The sequence below is a fragment of the Apodemus sylvaticus genome, chromosome 5 (genome assembly GCF_947179515.1).
Source record: "Apodemus sylvaticus chromosome 5, mApoSyl1.1, whole genome shotgun sequence".
In the NCBI taxonomy this organism is placed as follows: domain Eukaryota; kingdom Metazoa; phylum Chordata; class Mammalia; order Rodentia; family Muridae; genus Apodemus; species Apodemus sylvaticus.
In genome coordinates, this window is record NC_067476.1 from 55,021,054 (window position 1) to 55,032,343 (window position 11,290).

Below are 11,290 nucleotides of genomic sequence, written 5' to 3' on the forward strand. Positions count from 1 at the left end.
GTGCCGGATCCCCCTCCCCACCTCCCTACCCCCAGTTCTGGAAGAAAGATCTAAAGAGAGGATAACTACGGGCTGGAATCTTCATCCGAGCTTCTGGTTTGCCCAGCTGCGGGGTGGCCTCTCGACCCTCGCGGCCCTATTCGCCAGTGCTTCCCCGACACCTTGGTCCAATTTTTGCACTGGAGATTTCCAGCCCCCTTTGGAACCTTAGGGAGGAATGTTTCCGAACTCAACGAATCGGACTCACCTTCCTGGCTGCCCAGTACTAAATTAACCAGCCCGCGCCCCTATCCCTTCCTTGGAACGGGCCCTCTTGGGCGCGTTCTGCCTGGGTATGTGCAGGGAAAGCGCTTCTGTGAGCGGGCGACACAGCGCTCTGACTTCCCTCAGTGCGCGTGTCCTCCCGGAGGCCCCTGGAATCAAGCCTTTCCTTCCGCTGGCGGGGCCCGGTGGCCGGGTGGGGGACTCGAGTGGGGCAGGCCGGCCGGCCAAACAAGCCCCGGGAGACAGGCTGGCCGGCAGCAGAGCTCTGGGCTGGTTGTCTCCAGCGCGCACTATCACAGGCGCTTAGTAGATGTCGCTGTTGTCCGTGCTTACGCGGCCGGCTGGCCGGGCTGTGGAACACGTGACCTGCAAGGAGGCTGCGGCTCAAGGCCATTTTCAAATCTCATTGGCTTGGTTGTCATGTGGTCGGCAGAGGCATCCACAATTACACCGGGAATGTTTTCCTAGCGATGTCAGCCTACAAAGGACACAATCTCTCTTCTTCAAATTCCTCCCCAAAATGTCCTTTCCCAACAGCTCTCCTGCTGCTAATACTTTTTTAGTAGATTCCTTGATCAGTGCTTGCAGGAGTGACAGTTTTTATTCCAGCAGCGCCAGCATGTACATGCCACCACCTAGCGCAGACATGGGAACCTATGGAATGCAAACCTGTGGACTGCTCCCGTCTCTGGCCAAAAGAGAAGTGAACCACCAAAATATGGGTATGAATGTACATCCTTATATACCTCAAGTAGACAGTTGGACAGACCCGAACAGATCTTGCCGAATAGAGCAACCTGTTACACAGCAAGTCCCCACTTGCTCATTCACCGCCAACATTAAAGAAGAATCCAATTGCTGCATGTATTCTGATAAGCGCAACAAACTCATTTCTGCCGAGGTCCCTTCGTACCAGAGGCTGGTCCCCGAGTCTTGTCCTGTTGAGAACCCCGAGGTTCCTGTCCCTGGATATTTTAGACTGAGTCAGACCTACGCCACCGGGAAAACCCAAGAGTACAATAACAGCCCCGAAGGCAGCTCCACTGTCATGCTCCAGCTCAACCCTCGCGGCGCGGCCAAGCCGCAGCTCTCGGCTGCCCAACTGCAGATGGAAAAGAAGATGAACGAAACCGCGAGCGGCCAGGAGCCCACTAAAGTCTCCCAGGTGGAGAGCCCCGAGGCCAAAGGCGGCCTTCCAGAAGAGAGGAGCTGCCTGGCTGAGGTCTCCGTGTCCAGTCCCGAAGTGCAGGAGAAGGAAAGCAAAGGTCGGTATGAACAGAGTTGCCACCCCAGCGGGGCGTGCAGCCCGGTAAAATCTCGAAAAGGGAGCGCTCGGGTGCCCAGAGTGGAGGCCGGGCAGCCGGAGCCCAGAGCCCAACTCCGCAGGTGCTGCTCTACCCGGCTTTTAGAAGGGAGACCCCAGCCTTGAAAGGGTCCCGGCTTCTCTCCCGCTGCTCCGGCCAGACCTGGCCCCAAGCTGACGGCGCCTGGGCAGAGGAGAGGCTTGCCGGCTTTATCAGTCTTGAGCCAGATCTGAAATACAACAAAAGAGCTAAAAGGAGACCAGTCGCTTGTAAACAGGGCTCCAGTGCCCGCTTTTCTTTGGCTCAGATTTGCAGCCCTAGTTGTGCCTTGAACCCAGGGATCATTTTAAGGCAGCCTAAGACACGGTGTTTGTGTTCAAGGGTTTGCACCCCGCATCCTGCGATCTAAGAGGGGAAGGGAATTGTTTGGCCTGTTGGTGCTTGGGTGGGGAAGCAGAGGACTTCTTGCCTTTACTGAGCTAGGTAACCTTGGCTTTGTCTGGGGAAAGAGCCGCAGGCTTTGCAATCTTCTACAAAGAGGGCAAAGGCGGAGGAGGGGGAGAACGGAGCTGCATTGCCCACCTAGGGCTGGGGTAATGCAAAGAACTAGGGATATGGGTTTCTAAGAAGGAATCTTGAGCCTCCACCCTCATTTCTGCAGTCTGTCCCTCAGCGTCTACCGGCCAGCCACAGTCACATTTCTGGAGGAAGGCTTTTGTGTGAGAGCAAAGAAAAATTGAGGAAATTCTGGGGGAGAGGGGGACTGTAACAATGCCCAGTAAGGGTGGAGAAGGTATCCTTGCTTCCTCGTTATCTCTTGAAACAGCCTGGGTCCCTATAAACCTGGTTGTAGATCTCCTTGTCTGCCTGGGAAGGGTGGGTAAGAAGCGGCCGGGCCGGGGCGACGTGGGGCCCGGAAGCAGTAGTGAGATTGGTAGATGAAGCAAGCTAAGGTTCTTTCTGGTGGGCTGACCACTTAGAATGTTTTTTGGGGGGGGGGGATCCTGTAAAGTTCACTATTATAGTCACATTTTGTGAAAGCCTGAAAGTTGTGTAGCAGAGAGAGAGAGAGAGAGAGAGAGAGAGAGAGAGAGAGAGAGAGAGAGAGATAAGAGGAGGCAGTCCCTAGCACAGAATATCCTCTCATTCATTGTGTTAAGTATTTAGTCCAAATGGGTACCAATTTACAGTCCCCTTCATGCCCACCTGTGTAAGTAATGTTTAATACCAGCATTGTCAAAATCAGCCTGTCTGGCAGCAGGGTCATGGCCAAGGTTATATTTGAATGGACTAAGAGAAAAAAAAATTCTTGATTTTTTTCTTCTCCCTTTAATTTTGTTAGAGGAAATCAAGTCTGATACTCCAACCAGCAATTGGCTCACTGCAAAGAGTGGCAGAAAGAAGAGGTGTCCTTACACTAAGCACCAAACGCTGGAATTAGAAAAAGAGTTCTTGTTCAATATGTACCTCACCCGCGAGCGCCGCCTAGAGATCAGTAAGAGCGTTAACCTCACCGACAGGCAGGTCAAGATTTGGTTTCAAAACCGCCGAATGAAACTCAAGAAGATGAGCCGAGAGAATCGAATTCGAGAACTGACCGCCAACCTCACCTTTTCTTAGGTCTGAGGCCCATGTGAAGCCCGGATCCAAGAAGGGGCACCGAGTTCCAGGCCTGAGTGCTGGAGGACTGGGAAGGCGGAAACAAAACCCTCATTGCTCTTTGGTTTTTTTTGTTTTGTTTTGGTCTGTTCTGTTTTCCTGCTAGAATGTGACTTCGGGGTCATTCTGTTCGTGCTGCAAGTGATCTGTAATCCCTATGAGTATACATATATATATTAAAAAAACTTAGCACGTGTAATTTATTTTTTCATCGTAATGCAGGGTAACTATTACTGCGCATTTTCATTTGGGTCTTAACTTAATGGAACTGTAGAACATCCATCTAACCGCATCCACCTATCCACCCATCTATCCGGCCAGCAATGTGACTTTTCCATGTTTTTCCTAACATAAAAGTTCTCTGTGTGTGGTTAGCCCATGAACTCATGGCATTTTGAAAACATCCAGTATTTAAAAAACAAAAACCTATATCTATATATATTTCAAAAGATTAAGAAAACCCACAAGCTTTGGGGGGGAGGGGGACTTTAAAAAGCACATTACAATGTATCTTTTCACAAATGAACTTAGCAATTGTCCTTGGTGAAATGGAGTGTTGATGACTTATGCCTTGTAGCCTTTCCTCGTGGTGCATCTGTGGTTTGGTAGAAGTACAAGCGCAGCCTGTGCTTTTCTGTGCATGTTCTGGTCGCATGTGTAATGCAATAAACTCTGGAAATGAGTTTGTTCCCTTTGCTTTCTGAAATGGAAATATGTTTGGGTGGAGAGGAAAGCCTTTGGGGAGGTCTCTACTGAGCAAAGTGCTCTTGGGGGGGGGCAGTTGAGTAAGGGATTGGGAGGGGGCAGGAGAAAGGAGATGGGGGAAGAAAAACTGGAGAAGACCTAGGTTAGAATATGCCCTTGATGGGGATGAGAAGAGTCTTCTCATCATCAGCCTGGGAGTTCGCTCCTCAGAACTGGGAAGACTGTTCTCTCCTCTCCCACCCCCTTATTAATAGAATTGCATTCTCAATGGGACGAGCTGCCCTCTACCCCATCCCCCAGCCTGGTAAGGAAGCCTATGTTCTGTGCCTGCTTTTGCCTTCACTTCCCCATTTGTGTGTTTTCTTCTCTTTGGTTTTGGTTATGCTATTTTTTAATGCTTTCAGTGAGCTTTTGGTGACTTCTGGCTGGGGAATCCATCTTCAGGGGCTAGGTTGAAACTAATATTGCCCACCTGGATCACGCCTGGCACCATTGCAGGAACAAGTCGCTAAGCATGGCACTGGGTCCAATTGTGCCCCCACCCCCTTCTCTTTCCCACCTGCCCCAAGCTCAAGGCAGCCAGACCCAGGGAAGCCAAGGTTGGGTGAGTTTTCTCATTTTATTTTATCTTGGTTCCTTTCTGAAAAAAAGATTAATATCCAGCTATTGCCTTTGAGTGGCCCGCATTATCTATTTGAAGAAAAAAATGGAAATATTCTCCCCAGACAAATCTCTCACTATTTAATGACAAAAATGCTCATTGCAACCACTGTGTTTGAGCTGTTAGGTGACTGAAAGCATTTGCAAGTGACCATGACTTCCCAACAAGTCTGTCCAATGGGTCTTTTACACACACGGATTGGAAATTTCAAACCAGCTCCTGTAGAATCCCTGTCACTGAGTCCACAGTCATCTAGTGCTGCCAGGGAAAAGGGAAGAGGTTCTTGTGGGAAGAGGTGACTGAACTCATTGCCCCAGGTCCGGCCTGTGGTTTTTAACACATCTTCAAAGAATTTCACAAAACAGGATGCTTTTTTTCTCTTTTAAACACAGGCCCCTTTCTTCCCATTCCATTTAGTCTCTTCGTGCTTGAGAGCCCCCATCCAGTCTTTGGGGTGCTCAGTATTTATTCTTTTAAACGTCCTCTCTCAAACCCCAAATCCTCCCAAGGTCCAAGACAGGTCTCTTTAGGGGCGTTTTTTTTTTCTGAGGCTAGCAGAGAGAGAGAGAGAGAGAGAGAGAGAGAGAGAGAGAGAGAGAGAGAGAGATGACTCAATTCTAACTTGGGGGGACTGGAATAAATTTGTCCCTGACTTACCTTGGTTGGGCAAAAGAAGTAGAATAAATTTAACCTCTGCGGTTCTCCCAGCGATGTGGGGAGCGCCATTAGTTGCTGATAGGGGGAAACCTGTGCTACAGGAAAAGGGCAGACCTCCTGAAACAAAATCAGAAAGCCATTCGCAAAGGCAATCAATCAGACCCTAAGTAGCCATTTACCCCCTTTCTTTCCGAGGCTAGAGGTGGGCTGTGAGCCCTCCAAGGGTGCTCTGGGCAACTTGTAGAGCGAGGGATGTGCCCTCTCGGCCGCCGCTGGCGTGCGGCTTTTGTCTCGGCTCCCAGCCAGGCTTTGCGCCATGGATTTGGGAGTGACAATGGACATTTCTCTCAGATTCAAGGCTGCCCGGCCTTACCTTTCAAGGCAAGTGGGGAAAACTGGAAAGGGGTGGATCAAGGACCTGTCCTTTCGTCTGGATTTTGAAGACATCTTCAGAATCCGTTCGCAGGCCTCTCAGTGTGAAAGGCACGCAGCGACCTACCCTCGGAGATGCGGTTCCTGCAGGCCTCACTGAGGCTGGGCTAAAGAGAACCGGCCTTATTGGCCTTTGGGTTTTCCCCTCTGTGGCATGTTTTCTTGCAGGACCATTCCAGAAGGCTGGAAAAAGATGAGGCGCTATGGCCATCACTGTCGGCTCCTTGGGACTACAGTGCTCACCACCCATCCGAGGGCAGAGAGACACCCCTTGAAGGCCGCCCCTTGGAAGCCATGCTGAGCTGGACCAGGCCCGGGAGTCCAGTTGACCCAGCTCACCCCCTTGGGCCTTGGGCCTTGGGGCGTGTGCCTAGCCTCATGTCCAGGGTGTTCATATGGCTGCCCGGGGATTGTGTGAGTGTGGTAGAGGGAGGGGGCCCTCTGAGCTGCTCCATCCGTCCGTTTTATTAGGGACACATTAATCTATAATCAAATACACCTCATAAAATTTTTATTGAAAGGCATAATATCATTACAGAGGTCTTCCACCTGTTTTAAACAACACGCCAAGCTGTGGGAGAGCGTGTGTGGGTATGTATAGGGAGGGGTGGGTTTAGGTAAGAAAAGAGGCAAGGGAAGAACGACTCCCCTTGGGCGACAGGGGGCCGCCCTTAAAGGCTCGCCTGCCTGGGGCAGCACCGGCCTGGGAGCCTCCAACTGCTCCGGGCTTTGGATAATCGCCTAGGTGTGACTGAGAAGCCCGGCCCACGGTTCAGAGCCCATGAGTCGGAGAGCCAGAGTCCGGGTGGAGATCGCAGGACCCATAGAGGCAAGAAGAGATGAACAAATAGTCCCCAGCGCCTCCTGCGGGCCGCAGTTAGGCCCATGGTCGCCGCCACCACCAGGGCGGGCTGAGCCGGGCCAGGCCGGGCTGGCGCGTGGACCTGGGCCCGGCAGCTCTAATTGCAACGCTCCTGTTGATGATGATTTTTTTTTTTAAATCACAGCAGCCCCCAGTTTAGCGGACTGATTTACTCCGGGTATTGGTAAATATGATCACGTGGGCCGCGCGACCAATGGTGGTGGCTGCAGCCTGCGAACTAGTCGGCGGCTCGGGCGCCGGCGAGGAGCCGCTCGGCGGTGGGCAGTGTAACCTTGGGTGGGAGCGCGTGGCGCCTCAACATGTCGTCCAGTGGCACCCTCAGCAACTACTACGTGGACTCGCTCATAGGCCATGAGGGCGACGAGGTGTTCGCCGCGCGCTTTGGGCCACCGGGGCCGGGGACACAGGGCCGGCCCGCAGGTGTGGCCGATGGCCCGGCCGCCGCCGCCGAGTTCGCCTCGTGTAGTTTTGCCCCCAAATCGTCCGTGTTCTCCGCCTCGTGGTCCGCGGTGGCCGCCCAGCCCCCGGCGGCGGCGACGATGAGCGGCCTGTACCACCCGTACGTGTCCCCGCCGCCCCTGGCCGCCGCCGAGCCGGGCCGCTACGTACGCTCCTGGATGGAGCCGCTGCCCGGCTTCCCCGGCGGCGCGGGCGGTGGCGGTGGCAGTGGTGGCGGCGGTGGTGGTGGCGGAGGCCCCGGTCCCGTTTCCAGCCCCGGCGGCCCAGCCAACGGGCGCCACTACGGGATTAAGCCTGAAACCGGAGCGGCCCCGGCCCCCGCTGCAGCCTCCACCTCCTCCTCCTCCACCTCCTCGTCCTCCTCCTCCAAAAGGACTGAGTGCTCTGCGGCCCGCGAGTCCCAGGGGAGCGGCGGCCCAGAATTCCCGTGCAACTCGTTCCTGCGGGACAAGGCAGCGGCGGCGGCGGCGGCAGCAGCAGGGAACGGGCCCGGGGTGGGAATCGGGACCGGGCCTGGGGCGGGAGGCTCGTCCGAGCCCTCAGCTTGCAGCGATCACCCGAGCCCGGGCTGCCCGCTGAAGGAGGAGGAGAAGCAGCCGCCGCAGCCGCCGCAGCAGCAACTTGACCCAAGTAAGTGCAAAAGAAATTGCCCCCTGATTTATTGCTGAAACCTGTAAGGCTCGAATGTGCAAAACTGATAGTTTTACTAACCTATAAAAACGTCTAGACGCCTACCCAAGCCTAGGCGAGCAACACGTATCCATAAAAAAGCTTCCCATAACCACCTACCTTGGGCGCGCGGTTTGTACGGTAAACAGAGCGCGGGCATTAAGGCTTTTTATGATAATTCCCCCAAGTTGTGAAAAGCGTCCATCCTTGGTGAAATTAATTTAACGACCTCTCTTCCCCACCCTGTCTCTCCCTGCCTCCCCTCCGCCCCTCGTTCCCTTGTCTGCAAACCCCCCTCTTCCTAGACAACCCTGCAGCGAACTGGATCCACGCTCGCTCCACCCGGAAAAAGCGTTGTCCCTACACCAAATACCAGACGCTAGAGCTGGAGAAAGAATTCCTCTTCAACATGTACCTCACCCGGGACCGGCGCTACGAGGTGGCCAGGATTCTGAACCTTACAGAGAGACAAGTCAAAATCTGGTTCCAGAACCGTAGGATGAAAATGAAAAAGATGAGCAAGGAGAAATGCCCCAAAGGAGACTGACCCAGGGCGGCCGGCCTGCCGAGCTCAAAAGGCAGCGGGTTTTGGGTTTTTTGTTGTTGTTTTCTTTGTGGGTGCTTGATTCAGAAACTCTGCAGCGACTCGGACTTTCTTCTTCTTCTTTTTTTTTTTTTTTAAGGTAGAAGTGACTGTGTGGTTGGTCTCTGTGAGTTATTTGGGGGACACTGTATTTGCTCGCATATGTATTGGAGAAACCAAGTGGCTTTGGAGTCTTGTCCCGTCCCACTCCCTCCCTTGCCCACTCCCTTGATTCTTTAGGAAATGCTATATTTTGTGAGTGCACGCAGGCTTGATGGAGCCCTATCCTGTGTAAATCCCTCATGTTTCTGAAAAGTGCTGTAGTTTAGTCTCACCCTATCCAGCCTCCCAAACAGGGCCAACTAATTCCGAGAATCTGAAGAGAGAGACTGTGGACACCCCCACCCCTGCTCTCCCAACCCAAAGGCAGGAAAACCCCTGTCCTAGGGGAGCCCTCGGACTGACTTCCAGAGAGGCCTACCGAGAAGTCCTGGGCCCTGGGCCCTGGGCCCTGGGGCTCGAGGTTGGGATAGGGGTGGGGAGAGGCTTAGTCCTCAGAGCACCGGGGAGCTACTTTCTCCCCGGGAGGGCTGAGCTCCCTTGGGTGGCCCTCCATATTCCTGCCTGAGGACCAGTTGTAAATGTTACCGCTTCCAACAAATAAATGCTGATCTGAACAAATGGAGCCCAGCCGCTGGCCCTGCACGTTGTGTGACTGCTCTCTTGTCTTTGCAAAATAACTAAATCATCAGACTGTCCTATACCTGAAAAGGGACACATTGCTAAAGGTTGGAGGCCCTAGCACCTGGGGGGTTGGGGGGTCTCTGAGACGCCTTGAAGCTTCCCATTGTGTAAGCACACCTGACTGAGGAGCACACTTTTCGATGGTGTCTTGGCATTTTCACTATCCTGCAGCCAGGGCCACAATGAACTCCCTGCCTTAGGCCCTGGGCGAGCCGCTCTGCAGAGCCACTGGCGCCAGGAACTGGGGATCCCTGTGCTAAGACTTTGACACACCGCATCTCTGGCCGACTTCTGTCCTGGAGACCCAAGCCGCCAACCCCCATCTCCAAACAAGGGAAAGGGCACCCCAGAGAAACTCCCCCAGGCCTGCGAGGACGGCTGGCTCCAGGAGGTCCTAGCCGGTTGGGCAGTGAGCTTCCACCCCTCTCCACCAAAGCCCCAAAGTGACCTTAGCGGATCAAAATGGTCAAGGCTCTCCTCCCCATACCCTTATCCTGCCGCCCATTCCCTCCAACCAGCTTCAGTGTATGTTTAGCCCCCAGCTTGGTCCTCTGAGGCCGCTTTGAGAGGCTAAAATGAAGGTCATTGTGAGGGTTCAGGCGAATCACTGGCGTTGTAGGCCCTAAAGGAGGCCGCGGCGCCGGGCAGCCTGGGTTGGGCGGAAGGCGGGGGTGGGGTGGGGGGGTAATGGTAGAGATCTTGGGGATCCTGATGAAAGAGGGGGTCTCCAAGAAAAAGCAGATGGGGGCTGGGAGGGAACGCCAAGGCCCAGATCCGGCCGAAGGTGCTGCATCCTCCGCCCCTTAGGCCTGGCGGATACCTATAGCTCTTTGAAAACAGGAAGAGCCAAGGTGTCATAAAGCCATCGGGCCGGCGAGACGTCTGGAGGTAATGAGTTTACGACAGCCCAGGCGCTTCGCTTTGAAACCATCTCATTTTGATGTTTGTGGGAGGAAAGGAAAAATGCAGACAAAACTGGGTCTTAAATAATCTGGACAATAAAATATACACAAGACCTAGACCAAGAAGGAAAGGGCTTGGAAGCCCCCCAGTGAGGTGCGAGCATCCAGAAAATAAAAATGAGAGGTGATATATTTCTGATTTTTAAAATGGGGCGAACGTTAGAGGTAGTCTATGGCCGGTGGCTCTTTAGTATTTTGACTGTGGCCATGATCTGTCTAGATCGTTTAATAATAAAAATAAGACAATAGTGACATTCTGCTCTTACTCGAGATGGCCAGGAGCGATCTTGGGCCATTTACTCAAGCAAGCATCTCTTAGAATTATGTCTTGTGTGGGGGGAGAAGGTGGAGTTACACCCCTCTTCACGGGTCCTACACATCAAATTTCAGGCAAAAATATAGAAGTTTGTTCACTTATTACAGATACAGTCATTTAAGATAAATTGGCAAAAACATTTCTGAAAATGAGAGACAGAAATTCAGCAAGAAACACACTGATTTAGTAATGTTTGTTTGTTTTTTAAAGACAAATAGACTGCTTATCCAATTCGGTTCAGCCTGTCACTTATACAACTTTTAAAAAATTCTCATTTATTGTCTGGAGAAATTTGAATAAACATAAGCCCAAGAGGGGCTTTCCGGACAGGCGCTCTCGAGATGCGGCGAAAGCTTCTAATTTGACTTCAATCCACCCCCAAATTATGCAGTTTAATGGGCCCAAAACATTACAATTAAAAAGTTGAATTAGCAAATACTGATGATTTAATGTTGTAACAGCTTTTAAGGGAAAAACAATAATATTTGACTTCCAAAAAATTTTTTTGCTGCCAAAATGCCTGCTTTCTTTGAAAAAAAAAAGTCTCATCGATTAATATTTTTAAGGTTTTGATTTTTGTCAAACCTTGCCGGTCCTGTCATTGTGCCTAATAAGCACAGCTGGGAGATTGCAGAATGGGGGACTTGTGGTGTCTGGCAAAGGACCCGCTGGAAGCTTTTGGCAACACGCTACTTGCAAGTTCTTGGGAGCACAAATGAGAATTTCCTCTGCATTCAGGAGCCCCGGGTTGCTGCACTTGACTTGTTGACAGTCAAGGAGATGAAGCATTATTAGTGTCAGCGGTCCAAGCCCCAGTCAAACTAAAGAATTAAGATTAGAATTGGTTTGAGGCAAATGAAAGGAAAATCAAGCTCGGTTGGTTCGCGACCGCATTTGACCACTAGAGAGCGCTGTTGCTCCACTTTCTGATCTCGTAAAGCTAGCGTTGCTGTGCAGGAAGGTTTTGATTAAAAATATTTACAATCTTACTT

General features: G+C 52.2%; 2 protein-coding genes across 2 annotated transcripts; both read left to right on the forward strand.

The window, feature by feature from the left end:
- The first annotated feature begins 752 nt into the window (after window positions 1–752).
- Window positions 753–3,379, forward strand: Hoxd10 (homeobox D10). The gene is made up of 2 exons (XM_052182733.1): window positions 753–1,529; window positions 2,911–3,379. The coding sequence occupies exons 1-2, from the start codon at window positions 785–787 to the stop codon at window positions 3,186–3,188; spliced, it is 1,023 nt and encodes a 340-aa protein (XP_052038693.1). The 5' UTR covers window positions 753–784; the 3' UTR covers window positions 3,189–3,379.
- A 3,048-nt stretch (window positions 3,380–6,427) lies between these two features.
- Hoxd9 (homeobox D9) lies at window positions 6,428–8,375 on the forward strand. The gene is made up of 2 exons (XM_052182731.1): window positions 6,428–7,654; window positions 7,999–8,375. Exons 1-2 carry the CDS (start codon window positions 6,865–6,867, stop codon window positions 8,238–8,240), a joined length of 1,032 nt encoding a protein of 343 aa, XP_052038691.1. The 5' UTR covers window positions 6,428–6,864; the 3' UTR covers window positions 8,241–8,375.
- Window positions 8,376–11,290: the final 2,915 nt, after the last annotated feature.

Bases quoted from the DNA above. Each gene is read 5' to 3' on its own strand.
- Hoxd10 (XM_052182733.1), top strand. From the start codon at position 785: ATGTCCTTTCCCAACAGCTCTCCTGCTGCTAATACTTTTTTAGTAGAT. The intron at 1,530-2,910 runs GTCGGTATGAAC...TAATTTTGTTAG, and splicing joins GCAGGAGAAGGAAAGCAAAG to AGGAAATCAAGTCTGATACT.
- Hoxd9 (XM_052182731.1), top strand. From the start codon at position 6,865: ATGTCGTCCAGTGGCACCCTCAGCAACTACTACGTGGACTCGCTCATA. The intron at 7,655-7,998 runs GTAAGTGCAAAA...CCCTCTTCCTAG, and splicing joins GCAGCAGCAACTTGACCCAA to ACAACCCTGCAGCGAACTGG.